Source organism: Megalopta genalis, chromosome 2 (assembly GCF_051020955.1).
Source record: "Megalopta genalis isolate 19385.01 chromosome 2, iyMegGena1_principal, whole genome shotgun sequence".
Classification (NCBI taxonomy): domain Eukaryota; kingdom Metazoa; phylum Arthropoda; class Insecta; order Hymenoptera; family Halictidae; genus Megalopta; species Megalopta genalis.
In genome coordinates, this window is record NC_135014.1 from 9,076,462 (window position 1) to 9,103,623 (window position 27,162).

General features: G+C 54.5%; 2 protein-coding genes across 7 annotated transcripts in view; one reads left to right on the top strand and one right to left on the bottom strand.

Annotated features, from left to right (window-relative positions):
* Window positions 1–27,162, top strand: part of LOC117226622 (uncharacterized) — a 125,718-nt gene that overhangs the window by 86,181 nt on the left and 12,375 nt on the right. The window contains exons 4-7 of one of the 4 annotated variants that reach the window (XR_013032562.1): window positions 9,534–9,659; window positions 9,726–9,958; window positions 14,960–18,719; window positions 19,384–19,465. Coding sequence is in view for 1 of the 4 variants with exons in the window: in XM_076518234.1 (XP_076374349.1) it covers window positions 18,493–18,719; window positions 19,384–19,465 (309 nt within the window). In the remaining 3 variants the exon portion in view is untranslated. Of the gene's footprint in view, window positions 1–9,533; window positions 9,660–9,725; window positions 9,959–14,959; window positions 18,720–19,383; window positions 19,466–27,162 lie in introns of those variants that run through there. The other 3 variants (XR_013032563.1, XR_004491833.2, XM_076518234.1) reach the window with 3 other exon arrangements.
* Window positions 1–27,162, bottom strand: part of dac (dachshund family transcription factor) — a 190,420-nt gene that overhangs the window by 25,653 nt on the left and 137,605 nt on the right. For all 3 annotated transcript variants that reach the window (XM_076518233.1, XM_033481194.2, XM_033481193.2), the window contains exon 8: window positions 15,941–16,024. In XM_076518233.1, coding sequence (XP_076374348.1) covers window positions 15,941–16,024 — 84 coding nt within the window. The remainder of the gene's footprint in view (window positions 1–15,940; window positions 16,025–27,162) is intronic.

Below are 27,162 nucleotides of genomic sequence, written 5' to 3' on the forward strand. Positions count from 1 at the left end.
AAACGAGGATCGGCGTGGCTTGCCTAGGAGAGCGAGAGCATAAAAGCCCGTAGAATGACGTTTTACAAAGGGTCTATCAAGCGTGGAGCAATGTTGATGGGCAACAGATAGGCGGAGGGCCGGTGCAATTTCGCTCGGCGTGCACCGCTCGCCGCTCGCCGCTCGCCGCGCGCCTCGCGCCGCAGTCAGCGTCGTCGTCGGCGTTACGATTTTTACGACGCTCCCTTTACAACCGACAAAATGTAATTTTCTGCGATATGTGTGCGGCGTGCGGGGTTCGGGCCACGGAACTCCGTAAGAGAACTGGACTCGAGGAGAAAGAGAGAAGGAGAGAGAGAGAGAGGGAGGATCGCGGAAATACCGTCGCGTCCGGTCGAAAGGTTCCGCGGCGGCCTCCCGGAGGGAATCGAAGGTCATTACAACGGAAGGCGGCTCGTATCGTTCGATTTACCGTCGCTATAAAATTTGAGGAATTTTCAAATACGGTTTCCGAGGCGGACGTTTACACGGCGCGCCACTCCTGGCGAATAATTTTCGGCGGATCGGCGACGATCGAATTATTGCTAGGACGCCTTCTCCCGCGAGCGGGCCGTCGCTCGTCGCCCGTCGCGTCGCCCGTAAATTACCCGCTTGGACAATAAAGAAACCGGCGAATTCTTCGTTAAAAGGTTCGCGCCGAAACAGCGCCGAGAAGCAGAAGAAGAAGAAGAAGAAGAAGAAGCGTTCTCTACCGCAGGACGTGGCGCGCGTAGAGAGAGCTTTAAAACCCGCACGCCGACGAATTGATTTTCGGAATTTATCGTGGCGAGCTTCCGTTTTCGGCGGCGCTGCCGCGGCGCGATCGCCGCGTAAAGAAGCGGAGTTTACGACTCGGTTGCACCCGAGAGCACCGTCGACCGGTTAATTGGAAGGCCGGCCTAATCGCGCCGCGGGCCACCGCCGGCGAAACACAAGAGAACAGAAGAGAACAGAAGAGGGAGCTTTGTTCTTTGTTACGGGCGAGCGAGCGATCTTGCCTCGATCCTCTGACGGCGCGCGGCGACGAGGCGACGAGGCGACGCGTCGTTCTGCTCTGCTCTGCTCCGCTCTGCTCTTCTCGCGCACTCTTTATGCTTGGACTTCCGGTACAAAAGAGTTCTGGGGCCCTGTGTTCGCGGGCCAGTGCCTCCTCGAGCCGAGAAGACGCTCTGTTACCTTCGAAGAGAGAGCGTGTGCCGACGGAATCCTCCCCGTCCGCTTTGACAATTAAAGAAGCGGACCGGACGTCGCCTCGGCTCGATCGACCGAGAGCCAAAGAGTATCCACGCGTGAAAGGATTCGGCTCGCTGAAATTTGCCGGACGTAATGCCCTCCCCTCGCCTCTCTGAGAGAGAGAGAGAGAGAGAGAGAGAGAGAGAGAGAGAGAGAGTGAGTAAGAGAGCGAGAGAGCGATGCGGTCGCGCGATTTCGGGGCAACGCAATGCGGCAGTCGCAGTTGGGCCGAGATAATTAGGTTTGAGTGCACTCTGGCCGCCGCAGTCGGTAACTCAGTTATCAGTGGACACCCCGCGTACAATGGCTATCACAACGGCATCAAACATAACGCATCAATTAACGTGAACAATAACCGAGCCGCGGCGCAGGGTTGACGGGGAAGGGTAGGCGGCGCGAGTGCGAGTGCGAGTGCGAACGCGAACCCGAACTCGAACGCTTCGGAACCCTTGCGCTGTTACCATTTCTCTCTCTCTCTCTCTCTCTCTCTCTCTCTTTCTCTCTCACAGCGACTCTCTCGTTGACTATGCTCTCTACCGAACAAGCGACGCGCTACCGTCATCCCCGCTGTCCGATGATTCGATTTCCACCGCAAAGAACCGAAAGAGCTGTCACTCGATGGTCTCTGCTCGCCCTTCGAGGGTCGGCGAACGCGATAGAGCGTTTCGCGACGGGTCCTCCTCGACTGCCGAAGCGCATTGCGAAAATGTCGAATACCGTACAGCATCGTAACTCTATCTCTAATCGCTCTACGGCTCCGGAAGCGTCGCGATCAGGCCTGCGACATCTCGCTAAAATGAAACGGGAACGATCTTGGTCCAGGACGCGGACATTCCAGGTACGCGTCGGAATCAATCAAAGAACGCCGCTGGCCGATCGCCGGCCCGATATCATCGGGGCTGCTAACGAATTCTCCGAAGCGACGAAAAAGCAATATCCAGAAGACCGGGTGTGCGCGTTAATCCGGTCGCGTATGCGTGCCGTTGCGCCTCTCTGTCCATACATGCATATCCATAAGTGCGTGCTGGCGCGAGAGAAATAGAGGGAGGGGTCGTTCTCCGCGAAGAGCGATCGAGAGCGATCGAGAGCGATCGAGAGAGAGAGAGAGAGAGAGAGAGAGAGAGAGAGGGAGAGAGAGAGACGGATGCGGCAAGGGATGAGCGTTCGTATGCATCGTGCACGATCAGGGCCCTCTGGCGTATTCAAAGCGCGCAACGTCGCTCCATCTCGAGGAATGCGGCAATCGATTATCACGGTCCTGCATATCGATACTACCGTCGGACACAGAGGGCCGCGGACCCAGAGAGACCGCTCTCTGCTCTCCGAGGAGCACAGAGACCCCGGAGGAGGAGATTCGGAGAGCGCGACAAAGAGAGGCAATCGTTGGGGCCGCGCTCGGCGCGCGAGCGAGAGGAAACGAGCGAGCGAGCAGAGGCGAGCAAGGGTGTCCGCTTAGCGCCGCGCTCTCTCCGCTATCCTGGCCTCACGCACACGCGGCCGACTAATGACATCGGCTCCTCTATAATACTCGTGCCTCGAATATCATCGGCCCGATATTGCCACCACGAGAGATTAATGTTTCGTCCTGGCCCATCCTCCACCCCCGAGCAACTTCCGTCCCCTCCACGGATCACCGTCGCGCGATCTTCAGCTTCTCGCTCGATTCTTCCATTCTTTGCTCGATTTTATTCCGATCGTAGCCTCGTCTCTTCTAGTTTTACTCGTCGGAACGATTTCATCGCGAATACCTCGATCAGCCGCGAGCGAAAGCTTTGCGAAATTTAAGTATTTTTATATACTCGTCGCCGAATTATTCGCCGCAAGTTCCATTCCCGCGATTCCGGCGATCCGGAGGTAAAAACCGAAGGACGTCGCGCGTCGCGACGCGTCTGTCGTCGGGCCGATAAACGTCAAAGCGGCTCCCCAAGCACTCTGGAAACTTGGAGACGAGTGGAGTTTCGGGGCAGGGTCGAGATCGGCGGGGGTGGTAGTTGGTCCGCGACGAGCGGCGCCAACGATAATGGCGGCTATTAACGAGCCGTGGCGGGCGCGAAGGCACCTGAGCCCAAAATATCGCCGCGATTAATGCAATTACAGCTTACAAGTCCCTTCGGCTCTAAGACCTCCGGTATTACTAATTCAATGCGCGCGCCGTTCGATGTGTTTCCGGCTCGGATCGCGGGGATCCTGCCGTCCGTTCGTCCCTCGCCCCCTTTTACACTGCCTTGGCCCCTTTGCTTTCTCCTTTTCCCACCCCCTTTATCCTCGTCTCGGCCGGTCCGCGTCCCATCCTCTCGCGGAAGTCCGCTAGCAGATCTTTCCGAGAACAACGAGGTTTGCGGAAGGCCTTCGCATCCGTTCCTCGACGCTTCGAGATCAGTTGTCGGATAGATGGATGGACCGTAACAGTCGTCGCGTACTTTCTATTTCGCACCATCCTAGAAACTGGACACTTTGATACGAATGTTAAAAGATTGAGGGATGAGACGGAACGGTGGATCAAAGGGAGAACGCGTATCGCGCCGGGATCGACGGGACCGCGAGATTTCCCAGTTGCGGCCTATCCAGCACTCGTCCTCGAGTGGATAAGACAGCGTCTCTCGAACAGGAAGATGGTCGTCCGGACGCTTGTATCTCGCGAGGGTGGATCAAGAGCCCCGGCTACGAACGGATTACGGCGTTTCCGCTTCGTTCCTTGCCGCTCCTTGCCGCGTCTTGCCGCGTCTCGCCGCGCCGGTAGTGGCGTTTGGCGGTTGCGGTTAACGTAATTACGCCGAAGGACCCTGGCGCCGGGCCCCTCGCGAGAAACCGCGAACGTCTTAGCTCGACGTCTTGCCCGTTCCCCACAGTTTCCATCCCCCGTGGAGCCTGTAGCATAGCCGCGTACCGATCCAGATGCCCGAGCGTCTGCTAATCGGCGGATCGACACCGCAACGCGTTCCTCGCCGCCCTTTACACCCCTTCCGCGTCCCTCGGAACGTCTTGGCTCGAGCTAGCAATGGATTTCCAAGATTAAACGCCTCGACCCTGCTACAAATTGCCTTTTCGATGGTAGAACTTCGCAAATTGTTCCTAGATTCGAGCTACTCGCTCTCACTGCCGTCCGTGCCGATACGGGCCCCGTGTTCGGTCCGTTGTCGTCGACGTAGACGTACGTAGCTTTTTTGCGTCTCGAATCGAGTTTATCGTCGATGGAGCGACGATACGAACGCTGTCGAATTTTCGCTGTCGCGATTATCGGCGCGTTTCGATTCGTCGAGAAAAATGGAAAATAAAAACGGACAGATCGATTTTTGGTGGACAACGGAGAGCAATTCCGCGAGTCCGAACGCGGTGCACCGACTGCGCAATTACGGTTGCGCGGTACCGATCGTCGTCATCGTCATCCTCATCGTCATCGACGGTGTTTACCGTGGCGCGGGAGGACGGTTTGCGCGGCGACGGGCTGGCACGCACACCGTGCGATCCCATCACGGTTTATTAGCGCGACGATCGGGACAATCGGTCCAATGATTACAGCCGAAACATAATCGTTAACGCGTACGACCCATTAATGACTATGGACCATTCTCGATGCCAAATTGGTGGCGGCGAATGGGCTCGAGAGAGCGGGATCGCGGTCCATACGTTGATAGGACCGCGCGCCAGCCGGCAGCAGACGCGTGTAACCGCGTGAAACCGCGCGAAACGCTTGTACGCGACCGATGATGAACGGATTTCCACGCCCCCGCACCGTTAATCCTCGTTACGACAAATCAAAACGTAAACGCCGACATCGTCCCCCGCGCGCCGACCCGTCGAGTCCGCCGCGCGGGTCCGGTTTCCACTTCGATATGTCCGTCCCTCTCGGTATCGGTCGATGCCAAATTCTCCCGAGCCGTTGCCGGACCGCGTCGATTCAACTTTTCGCGGCAACCACGATCGGCGGTTACGATAATTTAATACCCGAAGTAAGAGATTCCAGGCGCGACCGTAACCGTGAGTCAATACGAGGGTGCAGCCTCCGAAAATCGGATGGCGGTTCCATAATTAACGAGATTCTCCGTCTGTCCGTGAGGCCTTTCCTCGCGGTGCGCGACGTTGTAATTAGAAATATGCTTACGGCCGTAATTCCGGAGGCAGAGGAGCGGAGAGACCGAGATCGAGACCGGCGACGGGGCGACGAGACGACGGGGGTGGCTTTGGCAAGAGGGTGAGAGCACGTTTACTGCCAATAAGGGACGCATGCATAATAGAAAGCCGTAGATGGTAGTCGACCGGCCGACAGAAGGACTTACACGGGAATGCTACTTTACGAGGACTCGTATTACGAGGGTGCGGGATTCGTCTTTCATACGCGTGCGGACCTTTGCTCGCGACAATCCGCTCGCTTTCTTTGCCATGCTTCGTGCCCGGGAAAGGAGAACGAATTATTGCCACTTTCGACTGCCCTGGCATCCGTTTCGCGTTTCGTAGGGGCCGAGTATTCCGATTGTTACTCTTGGAGAAAATTTTGCCATCGACATCGACGTTGAGCCGAGGGATTTTTACAGCGCGACGACAACGCCGTCGGCAAAATTTGTTTCGTCCGTTTTGGGACAGCATCTTTCTCTCCTATATCTGTATCCGGTATCGTTGGTTTCGGGACAAACCATAGATGTAATCTTTGATTTACAATTTGCATCTCTTTCGTAATCGCGCGTTCGCAAAATTTCTCGACTCGACGCGCGACGGATCGAAATCTGTACCTTTAGAAAGCATCCCCTTTCTAGGGGATCGCATCGATCGATCGGTATCGATACGAATCGGCCGGTATATGTACGATTCGATCGATATTTGCACAAATCGCGAGACGCGGCATCGTCGTCGCTGTTTACCGAGAGAATAGCCGAGAGAGAAAAGCTCGCGCACCGGAGGAGCCGCGTCCGAGCGGGGGTGTGGGAGACGGCTCGCGGGGGTGTCGGGTTTGGTCCGGATAGGGTGACGCCGGCCGGTAATAACGGGTTACCGGTTACGCGCGGACATTTATTTATTTACGCGTCGCGCGCCGGGTAATTTCGCATGATTCGAGGTTCCGTTCGCGCGTCCTGGAAAATCGCAACTCTAAACGCAGGCCAGTCGACACCGTTCGCTCGACGGAGAAAGATCGCGGTGGAAAATTCAATCGCGGAAAATTGAAACCCGTCGATCTTCCACTTCTGTCACCACGATTCTACCGTCCCTCGTCGTTTCCAAAACCCCTTAGGGGGGACATCGATCGCCGTCGCTTCTCTCGGAACATTCTTTTGCTCGCGCGGCCTCGTTAAATCTTGACTTTGTCCTTTGATTTCGCAATCACGGTAAATCACGGAGTTGGATTATGCGTAGGTTATGCATTTAGATTGTTGGTAAATTGTGTGGTTGAACGACGCAAGGCCGCGCGTTTGTAACAAACTCGAGTAGGTGCGATTTAAAATGGAACGATTGGATCGTCGGTTATCATTACGTTACGATAAATCTAATTAATCGTACCGCTCGAATAAAAGGTCGCCGACTCGGGTGTAACGAAAAACGAGAAAGCTCCGGGGAAACTGCGGAGGTCTCAGACCGGTACGCTCAGAATTTCCGCGAGACGAGACGAGACGATTCCGGAGCGTGCGCGCGCGATTCCGCTTCGCTTCGGTTCGGCTCTTTACGTGTGCACACACGGCCGCTCAAGTAATTCGCGCAATTTCATCTAAATTCCGCAGCAACGAAATTTCTCGCGTCGTCTCTCCGCGCTTTCGCGTCCCCCGCCGCCCGGCCACCCCGCCACCCCCGACACCCCCGACACCCTGTGCGCCCCGCCGCGCCTCCGCGTCCTCGTTCCACACACGTGCACACGCGGGTCGCCGGCCCTATCTCTGCCCATACGCCCCCGTACGGAACGGAACCGAGAGCGGAGCGGAGAGAGCTACCGTAATGGTATTTCTTACGCTCTTTGTTTATCACGAGGTTGCCGACGAGCTCCTCTCGCTCTCGTACCCGCTCCAGCATCCGCACCCACGCCCGCACTCGTTCTCGCTCTCGCTCTCGCTCTCGACGTTATTATGAAATACGATTAGGTCGGTACACCTCTGTACTCTCTTCCATTTCTCGCCTGTACCCACCTTCCACCCTTGCATTCGCTCTCCCTCTTCCACTCTCTCTCTCTCTCTTTCTCTTCTGTTCAGCCTTCGGTTATTTTGAATATTCGCATCCGCGGATGCCGATGCTTCGAATACCGTGTCGCGCTTGTGCTGTTATTTTTTTGAACATCCTGGCCATGCGAGTCGCCATAGCGATTCGCCGAGAACGTCGGCGTTTTCTTTTTCGAGCATCGTCCAATCGATTTTTCTCGTGTTTTAGGCGTCGGTTACTTTTCGGTTTTAGATTTTCTTTGTAACCGATGTCAGACAACCGTGTGGCAGAAGATTTGTTTCTTTTCGTTTCCTAATACGTAAAATTTGTGCTCATAGAAATTCGTTTTTCGAAAGCGGGAAATCTGTTTGCGAGGAGCCTCCGAGGTATCGAAGATCCGAAGCGATCGCTCGCAACAGGATCGGCGGCAACGACACGCGCGTCCGTATTTTCCGCGGCCGGTCTCTCGCGGCGCTCGCGGAGAAACGCGTCTATTTTTACGTAAGGGGTCGGTAACGCGTAAACGCCGGAGCCCGCGGCCCATCAGCGCATTAACAATTATATTACGGAAGCTCACTGTTACGCGCGAGCGAATTCATACGCGTGCCTTCGGGGCTCCGTGGGGTGGAAGCAAAACCACCGTGTCGGGGAGAGAAAAAAATACGCTGCGGAAAACGCGGACGAGACACGCACTCGTTCTCTCGAGCCATCCGTTCCAGAAAAATCCTACAAGTCATCCGGGACGATTGTCCGAAAGACGGGACTCTTTCTCTATGATCTCGCTGATCTCGCTGATCCTTGACGAGACAGCTTCGGTAGAAATTGCTACGATTAAATTGCGGATTATTATAATATTATTATGATAATTACGAACACATCGGAGGAGATTGATAACATTGGGGTACGTTAGGTAGAATTTTTCGGAGTTGTTGTTTAATATTTTTTAAGCGGAAATGGATAATTATTTCGAACTCCTGTGTCATATATACGGGGGAGGGGTGTAAATCAAGGTGTCCGAGAAGGAGACGCGCGGACGATGGACAAAGTGCGGCGCGAGAGGGTAGCAAGGGTAAAGAAGGGGGGCAGGACGAGTAGTCTCGGCGAGACTTAATTAAACAGCGGGCAAAGCCAGGTTAGTTCACAAAGTGACCGCGGCACCTACCCTTGTAGCCACGAGCATCGGCTGCTCGAGGCCGAGGCCGAGGCTTCGAAGGCTCGAGGCTCGATGTTCGAGGACGGTATAGCCGGGGTTCTGGGTTATGCTAGCCGCGTATCGGCTTCCAGCGGGGTCCGTCGACCACGGTGTACCGCCTCCGTCGTCCCTCGAACCGGATCGAACCGACAGCTTTTAATCGGTCCAGCTCTTTCCCCCGAAGATTTTCCTCTTGCGCGAGAAGAGACTTCTCCCTCTTTCTTTCTCCGTATCTCTCCATACATCGACCAAAGAAGTCTCTCGGGGACGGAGAGGAAAGTGTTGGAGCGAAGTGGGGAGAAAAGGGTGGCGGAACAGCTTCGACGCTGGACAAAATTGAAGCCCGGGGAACGGAAAGGCCAAAAGGGGTTGTGCTCGGTGGCTCCGTAGCCGCGTTGCTCGGCTGCTCCGCTGCTTGACGATCGGTGGCGACACCTTTGTCGTCCAGCGCGACAGCTACGGCACAGAGGTGTCCCGTCCCCGTCCACGATGCCAAGGGTTTATTTCTCGCGGAGGGTGGGGCTGGCGCTGGGGCTGGGTGCTGGAGGCTGGGGGCACAAAGGGGGCGAGGGCAGAGGTAGGGGCGGAACAGTCGCCGAGCGGTGCTGGGCACCGTCGCCACACGACGTTCTTTTTATCTCAAAGCCGTATCCCTTTTGCGCCTCTTCTCTATTCCTCAATTTCCAATGAGTCGGAATACGACATGAAACGCTAAACTGCCACAAAGGGGGCAGCGGTCGAACCCTTTGCCCCGGTCTCTCTCTCTCTCTCTCTCTCTCTCTCTCTCTCTCTCTCTTTCTCTCACTCTCTCTTTCTCTCTCTCCCCCTCTCTCTCTCTCTCTTTCGCTCTCGCAACGCTGATCCAGGTGAAACCTCTCCTCCTATGTCGCCTAGCCAGCCTCACACTCTCTTTCTACCTTTCGATTCTTTCGCGCGGTACGAGATGCCTTCGTTCACCCGATATTGTTGCCAGGATTCAATTAGGGATGGAGATCTTGGGGTGGAAGATGAGAGGATCGCCGCATCGTGGACGAGACGGATCGACGAAGCGGGTTCGAAAGTGTTGGATTGTTTTCGAGGTTTCACCGTTTTATTTCTCGTAAGTATATTTTCATTCGTATTGTATTTCATGAAATATGTACTAAAGCGGTTGTATCTTTGACAGCAGGTGAAAATGCAAAGCAGCGGTAATCAGCGGCGTCGATCGTCAACGTTGATCGGCAACTTTAACGAGCAGCGTTAATCGCTATGATTGACTCGGCGAGGTGGTGTTTCCGGTTGCAGAACTCAATGAATCAGAATGGACAGGGCAAAGGATTCGGTGGACGCGCGAGGGTGCTCGTCGAAGCGGTTGGACGGCCGTCTAGGAACGTCGGCGAGGGCGTTGCAACGTTTGTTGTACGTTCTCCGCGGTAACGACAACGGTGGCAGTGGCGTCGGCATCGGTATCGGCATCGGCGTCGACGTCGATGTCCCTCTCGCGTCTCTCGCGGACCATTTACAATGCCGGAGGGTGCTCTCGGTTGGAGCCCGGTGTGTGTAAACTGTTCACTTCAAAGCAAATCAGCTATCGTTACGCACGGCAGCGTCGACGTCATCGTGTGTCCGTGCTCGGTGTTGTTATGCTGTTGTTGTTGTTGTTGTTGTTGTTGTTATTGTTGGTTGTCGTCGTCGTTAACGTTGTTGTTGTTGTTGTTGTTGTTGTTGATCGTCGTCCTGCCCGACGTTGTAGCCAGCGTTGCCGCGACGGACTCTTTTGAGAATTAGCTTTTTCCACCGGTTCGAGGATAACGCGTCGACGCATCGGAATCGCGGACGATGGTTCTACTTGAATGCTCGTCTCCTCTGTCAGCATTTATCTCGTTCAAAGCGATTATAGATCGGCGGTGTCGGTTCGCCGCGCGTCAAGGATGCCTCGGAATTAATCAAAGGACTCGGTGGTCGGTCGAATCGGATTTCTGTGATTCGCGGTCGCCAGGCTTTTGCGCTTTGGGAATCGAATTTCTCGGCGGGAGGGGTCTCGGATCCGGCAAATTGATGGGTTCCTCTCAGGAATCGTAACAAGGTCGTGGATCTCGTAAAGTTGTAAAGGACGCGTAAAATCCGCGGTATATCGCGAGATGTTTTCGGTTTTTCGTAATCGTTTCATTCGGAACGGAGCGACCGTCGAAGCGTATCGATTATCGTCGGATTACGGGGACCGATTCACCCTCGCGGTCGGTTCGTCGACGATTTCTGTCATCGGCGAACTGATTTCTCGGCCGCGGGAGAGATAACGGCGCGGAGAAGCGGCCCGATAGCTGGGAAAACTCGGGGATAGCGTGACGATCCGGCATGATCGAGCTGTACACGGGGGTGGAAGCGCGCGCCCGGCAAAGTCCCTCGGGTCCCAATTACACCGACACCCGATCCCGGCATTACGGCCGGGCTAATTCGAGGGGCGAGGAGAGCCTGCCGCGTATAAATCTCGTCCCGTTGATTGTACAGTTTCAATTCCGTTTGCCGGGACCGCGTGTCAACGTAACGATCCGCGAACCGGCGTTCACGCTCGCTTTTCCACCCCTTGAAACGAGCGCCGTTCGTTCCTCCGCTCCGCGAGCGTACAACGCTACATTTATTTTCCGAGCTGTTCTTCGAGAACGAAGCTTTCCGAATCTACTCTGCTCTGCTCTACTCTGCGGCAGCTTCGTCTTTGTATTTTATAACAAATTATGATTCGTTCGCGAACTAGGACATAACCGAATAAATTCGAATAAAAGTCATCGAATAACTTCGAACAACTCGGATGTTTGTTTTTTTGTTGTTTTTTTTATACTTTGTCAAAATCAAAAGAGTGCGAACTATTAGCCGAATAATTTAGACGCGTTTTCGAAAATTTTAGTTAGAGAAGCTTCGGTCACGCCGACGGCTCGAATACGTAGGTGGTTCGAGACTCGTTTTTCCTGGATTTCAGAGGCTTTCAGAGGTGACAGGGTTCGTGAAAACCGAGGCAGGTGACAAAGGTCTCGCGCGAGTCGAAAGAAAACGAAAAGCGATGCGGGGGCGAGCGTTTCACGCGGAAGGGTTGTTTCTCTCTGGCGACAAAAGGTTCGACTAATTACGAGAAGGCCGCAAGTTGCCGTGGTGCGGTGGCAAAGGCAGCTGTCGGTTCCCAAGGCGGTCCTGCCTTGCCCTGCCTGTCGGAAGGTTTACGCAGAGAGAGAGAGAGAGAGAGAGAGAGAGAGAGAGGGAGAGGGAGAAGAAAAACTTTTTGCTCGAAAAGAACGCGATTGCGAGAAGTCGGCCAGAGTTTCCGGTTGTGGATCCAGTCCAGAGCTTGTCACTGGTTTCTGGTTCTATTTGTTATCCTAGCTCCTCCAAACAGTCGCCTATCGTTCTCGATGATGACACCGTCTTTCCGTAAAAAACTGGACTCGATTTACGACTCTGGAATCGTGGGAAACGGTAACCGAGAGAACGCGTCTTCTTTCCGACGTTTCGACGTAGAAATTGTACGATATTAAAACCGAGCGTCGACGTTGCTCCGCTCGTTCGTCCGCGCACTCGTTTGGAATGCTTTACGGTCCGGTAATTAGACTCGCGGAGTTTCGGGGGGGGGGGGGGGGGTGCGTCGTTCGAGGGTAGACGAAACGACATTTCGGATGGATCGTCGATCGCGAGAGCGCGTCGTCGCGGAGTCGATCGTCGGCAAAGGTCGTCCGGCATTGTTCGAAGATCGCGGGTCCCATTAGAGACCCTTTGGCCCGCGACGACGCGAAACTCGGCCGCCGATTCCTTCGCAACCCCTGCCAAGATAATACGGCCCGGCAGTCGGCGGGGGGTCGGAGATTTCAACCTTTACCGAAATGCCAAGCGGGGCTTTAAACGGGCTAATAACACCGCTCCCCGTCGAGCCCGCCACCCTCTCGCCCGCCGGTCGGTCTCTCCTTATTGCGCAAATTGCCTCTGAAACCGGCGTACGAGACGATCCGCCGACTATAAAATTGACAACGACCCCGCGACCCTAACGATCCGCGAGACGCGTCGCCGAACGAATTTGTACGGTGATGAACCGTCGTCGGGTACCAAGGATCCTCCCTGCATAGTCGACCCTTGGCTTCCTTTCGCGTAGCAATTTTAACCTTCTCGCGGGAACGTCGTCTCCTCGAAGCTACCCTTTGAAAAATTGCTCGGCTGTCCGAAGGATTTTTTAATCAGAAACTCTACTCGTCGCGCGTGCATCGCCTATTTCGATCATTTTTTACGATCGGTCGAAACTCCCTAAATTCGTCCGGGGTCGATGAGCGACGTCGTGCGTTTTAGGCAGGTTATTGTCGACGGGTTCGAAGGATGTTTCTGCGAGAGGTTTCAGGCAGGACGCGCTCGGTTTCTTAATGTATTAAAGGCGCGCGGGAAAGCGACATCGCCGAATAACCCCATGGGGCAGCCTTTTTCTTTCCTTGTGGGTCATTAGCCGAATGAAAGACGGTGGTCTCGGACGAGGGCTTGCGTCAATATCCTCGGGATGATCGATCATCCGGTCGGGACCGCGGGAGGCCTCGCGCAAATTAGGTATCGTCTTACGTGCCCGCTCGCCGATTCCATGCGAATCGTCCGTAAACGTTCCTCGACCAAAATTCATCCGGAATACAGATCGGATCGACGAAACCCCTCTCCGAGACGCAGTTCTATCTTTTCCAATATTCTTTCGCCTTTATCGAAATCGAGTTCGCGTTTTCGTCGGTTTTGCAAACAGGGCAACTCGGAAGTCGAGCGCTATTCGGAGCAGCCTGCGCGGGGGTGGCGCGGGGACTCTCCCATCGGAAGATAAAGGTTTCCATAGTCCCATCGGGGGTGATAGAAGACTATTTCCTATATTTGCGATATCGCGGCGCTCCAACGGTTGACATTAAGGGGTAGGGTTCGAAGACGAGCCGCGCGTCGGGAATAGATGGGCTATTCCGTGAGACCGGCTGTCATATTCATGTATTGACACTGAGCTGGTTGACTAATGGACTGCTGTTGTCACAGGCTCGTGTTACCGCGAGGGCCGAACCCCGGCCAACTCGTTTTTCCTGCGAATCGAACGCGACGCGCGTTCACCGTTCGCCGTTCGCCGTTCGCCGTACCCGGCGTCGACTTCCCCCTTTCCCTCTGTGTATAGGAGGTGGTGCGCGCGGGTGTGGACGAGGGCAGGAAAAAAATCCGCTCGTCCTACGACGATCGACGCCATCGTCATCGGCAACGCCACGCTACGCCGCGCCGCGCCAGCAGGATAGCGACTCTCTTTTTATTCTTTTTTTTGTTTTTCATTCCGGGTGCAATATACCGATCGCCAGAGCCCGGTTCGCCACCCTCCCCGCGCACCTGCGCCCAACCGTTTCACCCCTGCAAAACACCCCCCTCCCGAGGCACGCGGATATTCCCGTCGGTCTTCTCGACTTTTACATATTTATCGGGGCGCGCATTGTGCTCGCGTCAGCCGAGACGCCGACATCTTTTGCCGGGAAAATCCGTGATATTGAATTTGCCTGGCCCGGACCGTATACCCCCCTCCCCCCGCCGTTCTCCCGCGACCCCGACCCCGACCCCGACCACGGCCGCGACCACCTTTTTCGGCGTAGCATCGATTTTCCTTTTTTATTATGGCCAACCTGGATAGTCGGGTGAGATTGATTCGTTTCTGTTTCAGATGCGATTTCGTTCGCGATGTTTTGGGTTTTTCGATCGAGGCCGGGGAGATTAGAACGATTCATGGGGATTTTAAGGGTTTACGGAGGACCCGCGGCGAGCTTTGCGAATTTTTAGGATACCGCGGGGACAATGGACGTTATTAAGGTTCGGGTTTCATTGTTTGGGCGCTGACGCGTTGACGTCTTGCGATAGCGGCATTTATTTATTTATTTATTTATTACAGCAAGGCTGTTCGCGTCGGTCGTTTTTGTCATTATATTGGGAAGTTAAAAGACCGTATTAGCTGCTCTACGATGCACCGGATTAACGCGATTGTAATTATTCGAGTACAGAAACTTGCAGAAACTTTTACGCTTATTCGTAATTACTTCTTAATCATTTTTTGTATGGACAAGCAACCGTGAAATAGTTCTCCGGTTCGTAAACATCGAATTAAATCGAGATTAAATTCTCTACCGCACCTCTGCGGCGTTCTAGGATTTTGCAAACACCGGTGGCTCCATTAACATCCCCGGTCTATTAATAAGAAATATCGATCTTCGCATAGTTCGGTCTTGCATCCGCACCGTTATCCGGTTTGCAAGAATCTACTAAATTTTTATCCGATCCGTATTATCGTACACTCGTGCTCGAGTAATTTCTGTAGCGATTCGAGCAACAGGATTTTTTAAAGATTTTCGAGGGCGACGAATCACCGGAGGAATCGATCTCTCGAATCTTTTTCAGGATCCCGATTCCAGGGACAATGGAGCGAAATCTCCTCTCTTTCTTCGTTTCTGTCGGCGGTGAACGAGGGGAACGAGGGGAACGAGCGGACCGACGAGACCGAGGAGAACGAGGAGAACGAGGAGAACGAAGAAAGGAAACGCGAGCGGACAAAGGGAAGTGGGTGTCGCGGGATCGACGAGTAGGTGGTCAAAGAGAAGCAGCCCGTAAACGCGAGTCGACTATTCTATTACGGACTGACATTCGATACAAACTTGGTCGGAAGGAACGATCAGGGTCTCCGCGTTGCTCCTTTTTCCTTTCTCTAGGTCCTGTATTCCCTTTGCAACCCTTCCGCAGACCCTCCGGTCCGGGTTCGGTCGAGATTTCCTCTGTGCCGATCCCTTGCTCGCTTCTCAATTCCCATCGATTTCGCGTCTTCTCTATTTCACGTTTCACGACAAACTCGTTCGATTCTTAGTTTTTCAAAAATCGTCGCCGACTTCGTAGAATACTTTCGAGTAGTCGAAGGACCCGCCGTACGCCACGGGCACCACGGTCGATGGGCGAATAACAGGGTACGAGTTTCCCGAGAGTTTATAACGCGTCTCGGTCGGTGCGACTCGCTGATTTATCGTCGAGTTAACTCGCTCGTTGCAGAAGGTCCGGGATAGGTCTCAGCTACTCGCGGACGATTGTCGCGCGTCGCGGATCCTCTGACCAGGGATCTCGAAGAGGGAACGGGACGCTTGTTTGCAAGGCGCGGCGAGTCGAGTCAATTTTCCAAAGGCCGTAAAGAGTATCCGCCCCATCGGGGACAGGCGTCCGTCGTCCGTCGTCCGTAAACCCGAGCTCGTGGAATTTCATCCGCGATCGCGGATACGGACGCCTAAACGAGCGACCCGTCCCCGTCCCCGTCATCGTCACCGTCACCGTCGCCTCGCAGAGGGATTCTCTAGCCTAGCTGCACAGCCGATACGAAGTCGCCGGTTTTCTACTCACCTCGGACTTTCTGCTCGTCCTGGAGCTGACGCTCGAGGCTGTCTTTCACTTCCCTCTCCCGCAGAACGTCCATCTTCAGCTCCGCTGTAAACAGAACAAACTTTCGTTTCAACGGTCTTCTTCGTTAGCGGGCAAATTGATTCCGAATTGTTCGGAAAATCTCAGATTTTCTAAAGGCACTATCGTAAATAATATATATCTCGAAGCGATGTATCGTTTATAATAGAAATTCGTTTAGGAATTTTAACTCTTTCGACGTTGAGTCATTGGTTGATTAAAACTTTCGCTTTCGTATACTCGTTTGCGTGTTATGCGCGTAACGTTGTTATTGCGATAACATAGCGATCGATCGGCGTTCTGCTAGACATTTCGCCCCGTGGCGTGGCATAGGAAAAACATATGCGAGTGAGTCGTCGAAAACGCGTGTGCCCCAAAGGGGGTTAATCTCGCGCCGCACCGCACCGCACCGCTCCGCGCCTCCAAAGATCCCGCGGCACTCAATTCGCAAGACGTGGCTGGAGGGTGCAGGGGAATATCGCACGGTCGAGTGGCTCCGTGATTAAATCCAACGGACGACGAGCGGACTCGCGTAGTTAGCTCTAATAGAATTACATCGAGAAGCAGAGATTCGACCGCGTGTAGAGCCCGTCTCTCGTAGCTTGTCTCCTCGGCCACCTTTCTTCATCTTCGAGGGCCCCTGTCCCCCCGTTTCCCCGGTCCCCCGGGGACGACGAGCCGCGGCGAATTAGCCATTTCGAATCTCTGCTCGAGGGTGGCGGCTAACTATACCGGCTACTTTCGTACTTCGATCTTGCCCTCTCTAGAGACACGACATTCAAAAGTCTCCGCAGTTCACAGTTCACGGGTTCTACGTTGGAAGTTTTCCCTTTTACCTTTCAGTTTTTCAAAACGATTTAAGAGCCGTTCGAATCGCTTTCCAATCTTGCCACAACGCGGATATTCTCTTGTCGCGTCAAATTCACGCGAAGACATAAATTATCCATCCACATGATCTTCTTTCGTATATAACGGAATCACAAATATCGCGTCGTTCGTTACAGTCTTTTATGGCATCGTCGTAAGACTTCCTGGCGACGCGAAAGGGTTGGAACATCCCCCGATCAAGGAAGAACAGTTCCGGGCACCGTTCGTTCTCCGAGAACAGCTCCACCGGGCGGCAAAACGCGTTCGGCTTCTAAATCAAGCAGGCTAATTCGTTTTAACGGAAGAAAAGAAACGGGGGTGGATTCTTCGAGGGTGGATTCCTCCCCTTCCGCTCGTCTGGCTCTCGAATTACCGCGGCCAATGAGCCGCGCGGCTCGTAACGCGCGTCTCGCGGCTCATCGACCGATAAGCTGCTCGTTAGATCGTCGCCAATTTTCGGATATTCCGCAGAAACGCGTAACGATTCCGGAAACCCAATAAATTCGTTCGATTCGAAACAGACTTCGCGGAGAACTGTCGTTGCCGTCGTTCCGTATCGATCGCGTAATTATTCGAACAAACGGAGTCTTGCACCGTCTTTATGATTCGATCGATTCGTTTCCCGAATTGGAAAAAATTCGACTACAAACGGAACAGAGTCGAAACAATCGTTCAGTTTTCTTCGCGCGCGAACGCCGCGCGCTGCGAACGATTCGGAAAATTTTGGGGGTTACGGGGGAAGAGGGAGGCGCGGATCAAGCTCCGGTAGATTAGGTGGAGGGCCGCGTCTTCTCGGCAGTCTGCCGGCAATTTGAGAGCGTTTGCGAGGTCCATTAACGGTGGTAACTCTTCACGACCGGCCGCCACGAAGATTCAATTTGAATGCTAACCAGAATAGGAAGTTCGCACCGGAGCGGTGCGGAGCGGAGAGAGCGCGCGCGCGCGATCTAGAGAGAGAGAGAGCGTATGCGGCGTATACGTTACGCGGCCGCCCCTTTCCTGCCCCGGCTCCACCCGTTTCCTCCCCCTCTGCCTCCACCCCCCGTCCGCCCCGTTATTGCCAATTTCGGCGCGTTTCTGCAGCCCACTTTGCGATCGTTTAGATTATCATCTCTCCCGGTTTCTCTTTCTCTCGTCTCTCTATGCTCGACTTTAGGGCGTCCGACGACCCGCTTCTCCCTATCCCCTAACCTCTCTTCACCCCCTCGCTCGTCCCGCGCCACCACGAAAAACCCTGTTTCGAGGTCCACCTTTCTCCACCTTTCCCTCGGTGTGCCTAACGTTTCCGGAGATAATTGAACTTTATTAGAGATCGTCGTACACGGATAGGCATCCCTTCGAATCGACGCGGGCTCGGCGATTACATCGTTCCCCGCGCGTCTTATTCCTTCACCCTTTCGCCCTATCGCCCTTGATTTTAGATTGAACGAATAATAATTGCAGCTAGTTGTCCTCGTCGATGCGAAGTTGAACGCGATTCATCGTTTTATCCGCTAGCATTTCTTGATAATTATTTGAAAAATTAGTAGCCGAACGTTGCAACGGTAACAGAAAAGTAAAAGAGAAAATATTTATTTTACAATAATCTCTTTGCACCTGCCTTAAAAACAGTTTTATTTCCCACAGAAATGTTCCTACAAATCGGCTTAGAAAATTGTGACCGAGACAACTTTAATATCGCACAAAGGTCGACGGAGGAGGAGGGGCTGTTGATAGCGGCGCATCGTTATCCCTTCTACCGCGATAAGCACCGAAATCGCACCTATCGACGCTGCAGACGATTCGCATCGCGAAAAGGATCGAAGGAGGGAGGTGCGATGGGACCCAGCCGCCGCAGTCACAGTCGCAGTCGCAGGTATATTTGGCGCGGCACTCGGTGGCGAGGGTTCATAGGGTGAAACGCGGAGCGGTATCGCGAGGCGGGATCGGACCTAGGATCCTCGCCGATAATAATATTCACGGTAGCCCGAGCACTCCGGGGCCGGCAACAATAACGGTGCAACGGAACGTGCATGCCACTGTTACCGGAGCGATTCATGGTTATTGATTAGTGTATGGTGGCAGGAAGACGGGAGGCGGCGGTGGCAGAACGGCCGTGCCGTTCGCATCCCCGGAGGGCTTGCACGACGACGGTGACGAGAGGACGAGGACGAGGATGAGGACGAGGACGAGGACGTCGCGTACGCGTGTACAGCTTCTGCGCGGCGCTAAGATATTCGCCGGGCCCCGGGGCCACCCTCAGAAACAACAATGTCAACTTAGCCGGGCGCACCGTGCTCCCCGCAATCGTTTGAATAGTATAATGCGGCTTTCGTGTTACGCGCCCCGCTGCCCTCCGTCAGAGTCCAGCGATACGCGCGCCCACGCGTGCTTTTCACCTCCTTTTTCCCCGATCTTTCGTTCCGCCCAAACAATGGGCAATCGAATCGATCTTTAAAAGAAATTGCGATCGCTGCGCCATGGAACCGGTGGAATAAATTCTGATAGGACAGATTCTAATAGATGCGTGTATTTTTCAGGAACCAGCGGAGACGAGAATACGGCTCTGCGCAGGGGTTGCTTCTGCATGGAAAGAGGACGATTGTCGAGCCGAACGCGAAGGTGAGGCGACAAGTAGAAACGGACGGTCGCGCGCAGACGAAGCGGACGATGCTCCTGCAAATGTCGGAGTTGCCGCATCTTCCTGCAACTTCTCCGTCTCGATTCCAGCCCATCGGGATCGACCGATGTCGGATTCTCGCGCGTTGTTTCATAAATTTTCGAGGCCGGCACGCGATTGATCCGGCCGTTATTTGCACGAGGCTCTCGTAGGGTTCTGCCAGGGTGATTTCCTTCCCCTGGCCAGAAACAACGATATTATTGTTTCCACCCTTGCATATTATAAGCGCGTAACGATCGCTCGTCTACCGGCAAGTTTGTCCTCTCCCGCGGGCATGCTTCTCCGCGCGGTATTCGAATTGTCTGCGGTCCGGGAAGCGGAAAGCGAAAAGACCGGCATACTTAACCCCTTCGAGTACCCCAACGGTCGTCCAAAGCAAGACGAATCGACCGACCCTGTACGAAGCGAACGTCGACCGACGTCGATTCGATCGACGAAAGATTTCGAACGGTCCCACGATCCGACAGACTGCGCGAACTGGAAAAGACGGAGACGCGGAGAGGGCAATAGTTATCCCGCGCGGATTACGGTCCTTGGCTAAGGGCTACAAGGGTTTCCCTCCTACAGGATTTAAGACGGACTTAGGCCTTGTTCCGGTCGCTGACCACTTTGCCTCCCATTAACCATTAACGGATCTAACGAAAATAGGATTAGATTAGATCGCAGCTAGCCGGAGCGGCGAGCCGACTAAAACTAGTGCTCGCGAGCAGGCGTCGGGTTTCTTCGGGATTATCCGCGGAACTTTATCCAGCCGTCTTCGGGGCCCGGAGCCGATTCGGAGATCGGAGACCGGAGATCGCCCGTCCGCGCCACGATCTATCGAGCCGTTGGAATTCAACTTTATTAATATCCCCGAAACGTACGATTATCGAACAAGTAATCAATGCTGTACAATCGTCGTCGTACAATTATTTCTTCAATTCGAATAAGGATAAATAAAATTCCTTAATACAAACTAGAAGAGGCGGAGATGCATTCGGCAACGCGAACCAAATTCTCGCATTCTTGACGCGGCGACAATACCGTCGGGCGCCGGCGCCGCTGATCGAGGAGGATCTACGATCCATAACGCGATATTGCCTCGGTGGCTTCCGCGCCACAGAAATTTGTATAACTAGAAAAATGGAATGGCGGCCGGGCTGCAATATCGGAGAGTCACGCGGCGCCTATCGATCAACCCATCCCCTGGCCATCCGGCTCGCGAGCCAAATCTCATCTGGAAGAATTCGTTCGAGAGCAGGAGCGAAAGAGAAATCGAAAGAAAGGCGGACAGGCAGAAAGAGAGAGAGAAGCAGAGGAATGTTTAGCATAGGTTTCTTCGCCCTTCGATTTTTCCAGCTCAGAAAAATGAAGATCGTTGGAAGGAACGAGTCGAAGCTCGGTGATATCGTCGACGCGCGATGGTTTCTAAGCGGAACAGTCGTGCAATAACTCCGCGAGATATCCCCGAAGGGCTCTCTCCCTCTCTCTCTTTCTCTTTGTTCCCGATGGAAGGAAGAAAGGAAGGAAGGATTATCTTGAAACGCGAAAACGCTCTTCGCCGTATCTCCGGAGCGAGTCGGAGCGGCGAACACGGCCACCGTGGCGTCTCGTAGGCCACGGCCGCCTCTCCGCAGAGAGATATCGAAACTATTCACCTACGATCGGCGACGTACGATCGGTGTTCGCGAGATCGTTTCGCGCCGTATCTTTATTCGAATGTCCCTTGCGCGAAGCACTCGTGAATTCTTCGTTTCCAGTACCCTCCTCCGTCGATAACGACTGCTAATTCCACCGCGCGGCGGCTCCTCCGTCTTCCATGCACGCCCACGTTTCCATCTTTGTTCGTTGCGACCGCTGCAAAATAATTCGTACGATCGGAAATTCTCCGAGAAGTTTGTCGCTCGTCGCCGACGTTTTGACCGAATATTTTCCAAATAAATATCCGCGCCGATGGAAATCGTCCGGGCGCGGAGCACGCCGGGCATTCGATATATCCCCGGACGTCCAATTTGATCGGTCCGACGATTATCGTCGCGATTATCCGTTTGAACGAGTGCAGCCGGCCAAGGTATTCTCCGTCCCGAGTTTCGCAGCGGCGTCCGAGACCCGTTCCAGGCTCGATCGAGGCCCGTCCTCGTTAGGTGGACGCGTTAATAACCAGTCTGCGGCATACGGTCGTCCGGCTCTCTCGGTCGGTCTCGTTCGAAGTAATCTAGACGGCGAACGAGCTCTCTCGTCTCGGCCCGATATATCTCTGTTTCCGTCTCTCGCTGGGCCCCGACGGAAGTGCGAGTCCGCTCGTTCCTCGCTCCTAAATAACACGTTGCCGTAACAAGACGTCAACGGGAACCGAGTGGACACAGTCGGAAGTCGGTCTCGGAGCCAGCCGGCCAAAACAGGGGCCGCTTCGTTCCCGACTCTATTCTTCTTCGGGGTTCGCGCACCGTCTTCGTCGTTTCCGTGAATTCGATGTTGCGATCTCTTCCCAAAGATTTTATTCGCGTACAAGAATCTTCGGAACTCTGTAATTTCCAAGCTCGAGGCCGACGATCGCGGGTTTATTCCTCGATTTACACCTAATTCCGAGCGTCCCGCGGCGAAAGGTCGTACGAAGTCCGTCACTCCGACGCGGCGCTCTCGCGATTAGGCTCGTTTCTCCGCAGGGTCTCGCTCGAGGGCCAATTATCGGAGCTTTCGCGCTCGCCGGGCGTCCGACGACGCTTTCGAAACGGGATTCTTTAATGTCGACGACTCGCGCGAGACGGACGTTCGCTTCCTACGACGACTCGGAGCTCCGCGAGCGGCCGAACAGGGGCCCGATCGTGGCCGCGGAGCGTGCCGCGATCGGTCGAGGCGCGATTTCGCTTGAAATCGCGTCCCGCGGTGGAGAGAGCGAGCGAGAAAGCGACCGAGAAAGAAAGAGAGAGAGAGAGAGAGAGAGTTGTAACAAAATATTCGTTCCTCGCGGCAGTAAACGGCGTCGTTAACGACACACAATCCTCCCTCTATCCTCCTCGAACCGTCTTCGCGTGCTCTCTCTAGTGGCCGTTACCACTCGGTCTTTTATTGCCGGTAAATTACACGGTTTATTCGGCCGCGCGACGACCCGAAAGCAAACTGTATAATTGAACGGTAGTTAAAACTGCGGTAGGTCAAGTTTCTTTGCGCCTCCTCCTCGCCCCCTTGGTTCGCCTTCTCGTGCGTCGGTCCCCTCGCGTTCCATCGGTCGATCGTAGCCTACGGTTTTCCATGCGAATAAATAATCCCATCGGAGAGAATCGACGGAGGAATAATCGAATGGCCGGCGACGCCGCGTCCGTGTTCGCTAATCTCGCGAGAATGCAATTTGCTTTTTCCCGACGATGCTCGTTTTCTCTTAGCCGGATTTTTGCGGGATCGACGCGTTCTTCGAGCCGTCACGTTTCTCTTTCGTCGCGCGCTTCGTCGAATCAGAGATAGCGGTCGTTAACGATTTAGACGTTTAGATCGCGAGCGAGTTTTTCAACGGGTGGATTTTGCCAAGCGGAAGGCACGCTTCGCGCATTTATGCCGCACCGGAAAGCGTTCTCGGCGTCTCCGCAACCGTTTCCCCGATCCTGGCTACCGGAGGACGGTTCCTCCTATCCGCGGACCGTTGAAAGAGAGGAACGGACCGATCGAGGCTGGCTCGTAATCGAGCGAAGGTCGCGAGATGAAGGACCTCCGGTCGCCGAGGCCCCTTTCCCGCGAGAGGACAGTTAAAACGGCGGCGGCGATAAAACCCTCTGGCCGGCAACAAAGTCTCGAGACGGTACAAGACCGGCGCGGATCGGCTCGGCGCGGCGCGACTCTGCACGGCCGCGACTCGGCGCGAAGATAGCGGCCGGGAAAGAAAGAAATCCGCGAGATCTTCGTCCGCCGCGGACGTCGTCTTCTCCGTCCGGCTCGTAAATTCTCGGTTTATAATCGTCGACGCGACTCTCGCTCGCCCGCCTCGATTCCGAGCCGGAAAAACCGGGGATCGTTGGACAAACGCGGCTCGTCCGTTTTGTTACTTAATTTCGCCGGCCGACGAGCATCGGTGACGATCGAGAGGGAGAGAGGATCGATGTCCCTGGGATCGTTAAATCCGAGATTTAGGTGACAACGCGGTTTATCGCCGCGGCCGTTCCCGAGCGAGAAAAATTCGCGGTGTCAACGACAGGCGGGCGAGCACGCTGGCCTGGCCCTTGTTCCGAATAAGGGATGCTTCTAGACCTCGATCGTTCTGCGGATCTGGGAACCATGCGTTACAACATCGATCAAGTTTCAAATTGTTTCGTTTCATTCGCTTTATATCTTAACGTTTGAAGTGCTCAGACTGCGGTAGGACCTCGGCAATTCGGTAGCTGCGCGAAACAACAATGACTCCGATCGACCCTCCCTACTCTTACTCCCTTTTTCATCGGCGTTGCTCGATCGTAACCTCGTGTACAGCGTGATTCGAACGTGCAACCGCGAAGGCGATGCATCGCGTTTTCAAAGGGAATCGATGACTCTCGACGCAGCTTCGATTCCCTGCGACTCCTTTTATTGGTAAATAAATAATCGACCAGTTGTTGCGGCGTCTGGGATAATTTATTAGCCTCCCCGCGACCGCGTCGAGCGGAGACTCTCCCCTCTTAAATTCCTGCCCCCTCGTTTACCTGCTCGAGGCTTTGTTGTAGTCTTCCTTTATCTCTCTCCCTCGGTACCCGCGCGTACCTCGCCCAGCGCGACATTCGCGCGAAAGTAAACGTCGCGTGTGCCTGTTTCTGCGGCTACCTCGGGCTCGCACCTCCGACTAAAAATCGCCCGTGCCACGCGAAAGTGGAAGGTTCGAGCTTCGATATTTTTTTAACGAAGTCGCAGGAATTTCGAATCACCGGCGGCGAGAAAAATTACGAAAAACGTGGCAAACGAATTCGGCGTAAACTCGCGACAACGTATAGAAGGGGCGAGGCCACGGGGCCCGTGGCATACGCGCATCCTCCAGCGTTTCTTTAATTGAGAATCGACCGCGTTCCGAGGTCCCATCGAGGTGGGAACCCGACACGGGCCTCGTCGCGTCGACATCGTATTGTCTCGCGTTTTTATTCCTACTTTGCCGGTCGGTGGCTCGGGTCCGCGTTGCCGATAGAAAGGGAGGCCGGGCCAGGCTGAGCCAGGGTGGAGGCTCGGGGGTCTCTCTCTCTCTCTCTCGATCGCATACTGCAGGCGCATACCTTCGGATCGCGCTCGTTTACGTTATCCACGGATTCGCGCGAGAATAGCCGGGGCCCCTCGAGGGCCACCCGGGGACCCCTCTCTCTGCTTCTTCTCGGGCAAGAGTGTGCGTGCTCTCCGTCGCGGGAGGAATTAACGAGTAACAACGGGGCCACCCTGACCCGGGCGCCAACGTGTCCCATTAAAGGCGCCTTTTTCTCCCTCGGGCCCGGAGCGCCCGGCTACCAGGCTTGCTCGTTATGAAAATTCCTCGAGTTCGAACCGGGCCACGATTCGCGAGGGAACCGCGGGAACCGTAGGAACCGTACCGGGCCCCTCCGTGTCCGGGGCCCGCAGAGACTTCTCGGGACTCGCCGCGACTCGGGATCGCGCCGGAAGGACGACAACGAACTTGGTTTTCTATCGAAACATAGTTCTCGTCTTTCGCAATCTTTCTCGCGATTTCCGAACTCTCAACGACCTCTCCGGTCGCCTCGTCGAAGCGCAATCCTCTCGAAAAAAATTATGGAACAGAAGTTCGTCTGTCGCGCGATCGTCGGCCGAATAGAATCCGTGAGACGAACAATTTGTAGCGGATACCCGGCGATCGACTGCCGAATTCTAAACACAGATGTAAAGCCACTCGCCGGGAGGCTCGAGCGATATGAGTTTGGTAGTCCCGAACACGGGACTCTATCCAAAAAGCATACACGATGCCGGGAGAGAAAGAGAGAGTCGGGGAGCAGTCGGGGCCCGATCGGTCCAGTCCGCTATAAATAGAGAAGGAAAAGGGTCCCGGTTCGCGGGCACGGACCGCTAAAACGAAGAAGAGACTCGGGAATTACGATTTCATCGTTCGCCCTCGTAGCTCCACTCGTATTTCACGTCTTCCGCCCCTCTGGCCCCCTTGTTCGATGCTCCTATTACCATTCGCGGGCCTCAGGTTTCGAGACTTTGCCATTCGAGATCGAACTTCTTCGTTCTTTCCTTCCCACCGTCGATCTCGCGTTCTCTTTCTCGAAATCGCGGCAGAGCTTCGCGATCGGCGGTTCCCCGGTAGCTTTGGTTCTCTTTATCCGACAAAATCTTGTTTCCTCTTCGTCGATCGGAGGATCGTACCGTCGGCGTACAAGCCCTATCCGTCCCAAAGGGCTTCGGATTCTCCCCGAAGGGACGGTGATTACGATTGGAGCGTTGCGATCGCGAACAGGCTCCGTCGAAACGAGGACTCGAGGCTGCACCGGCACGCATCATCGTAATAAATATCGGCAACCGCGTGCAGGCTACCTTAAGGATCGTCCCGAGGTCGGAGGTCGTGGGCTACGAGCGCGCGAACAGCGAGCCGCGGCGATTATTATGCTTATTAAGGCGGAAAGTAATAAATTACGGCCGGGTTAATAATGGGAACCGTGAGAAGCAATCGACTCGCAGCGAGGAAGTCGTTCGCTCCGGCTTGGCGCGGCGACGGTGCGGCGACGGTGCGGCGACGGCGCGGCGACGGACGGCAGCAGCCGCGGAACCGTCTCCTGCGTATCGAACGCGCGTCGACCGGACCCCGGATCGATTCCACCGAAGGAATCCTCGGCGAGACCGTGCTCCGGGTCCTCTCCCACTACCGTCTTCCACACGGTGCCCAGAGCCCTCGTCTTCTTCTGCCCTTCTCTCCCGCAAACCCGTTATTTGTTGCCGGCTCGTGCGCGACCGGGAAGAGGGTCACGCCGACGAACGTCTCCAGGGTAATAAAGCGGTACCCCCATTCTTAATTAAATCTAAGACAACGCGGACAAGGTAATTAAAGCAAACATCCGACGCGATAAAACCGGAGCATCGATCCTCGACTCCTGCGCGAGCCGGTCACCTTAAAAGGCCGCTTCGCTGCCCGAGAGCCCGACCGAAACCGAAACCGAAACAACGGTGCTTTCGAAACGTTCCTGGCTTCCAGCTTCCAGCTTCCAACTTCTATCTCTCGGCGTCGGTGCCTTCTTTCCTCTTCGTTCCGAAATATAATCTCGAAGAGGCATTCTCGAATGCCTCGATTCTCGAGAGATACTTCGAGTCGAATTTAAACCGTGTTCTCGTGGGACCTTTTAAATACCATTTATCTCGAATCGAAGCCGAAAGTATCCGCTTTAAAATAGAGTGGCGCGTATTAAAAGACAGTAACGAAATTATTTCGGAAATTCGAGAAAACCGAACCACCGATCCAGAGTTAAATTACTCGATTTTTAACGGGCCACTTAAAATTCGATTTCAATCGTACGGCTCTATCTTTGTCTCCGATCATTTGTTTATCTCTCTTTAAATGTCGTTCTGGAAACGAAACTCCAGACTAAAATGTCGCTCCGATAAATAAACGAAGCGTTTCCCGAGAAAGCTAGCTCGCCGCTCGAAGCAAAAAGCAGGAAGCTCGTACGGGAGCATCGTCCGGAATACCTGTGCAGAAAAGTAACGAAAG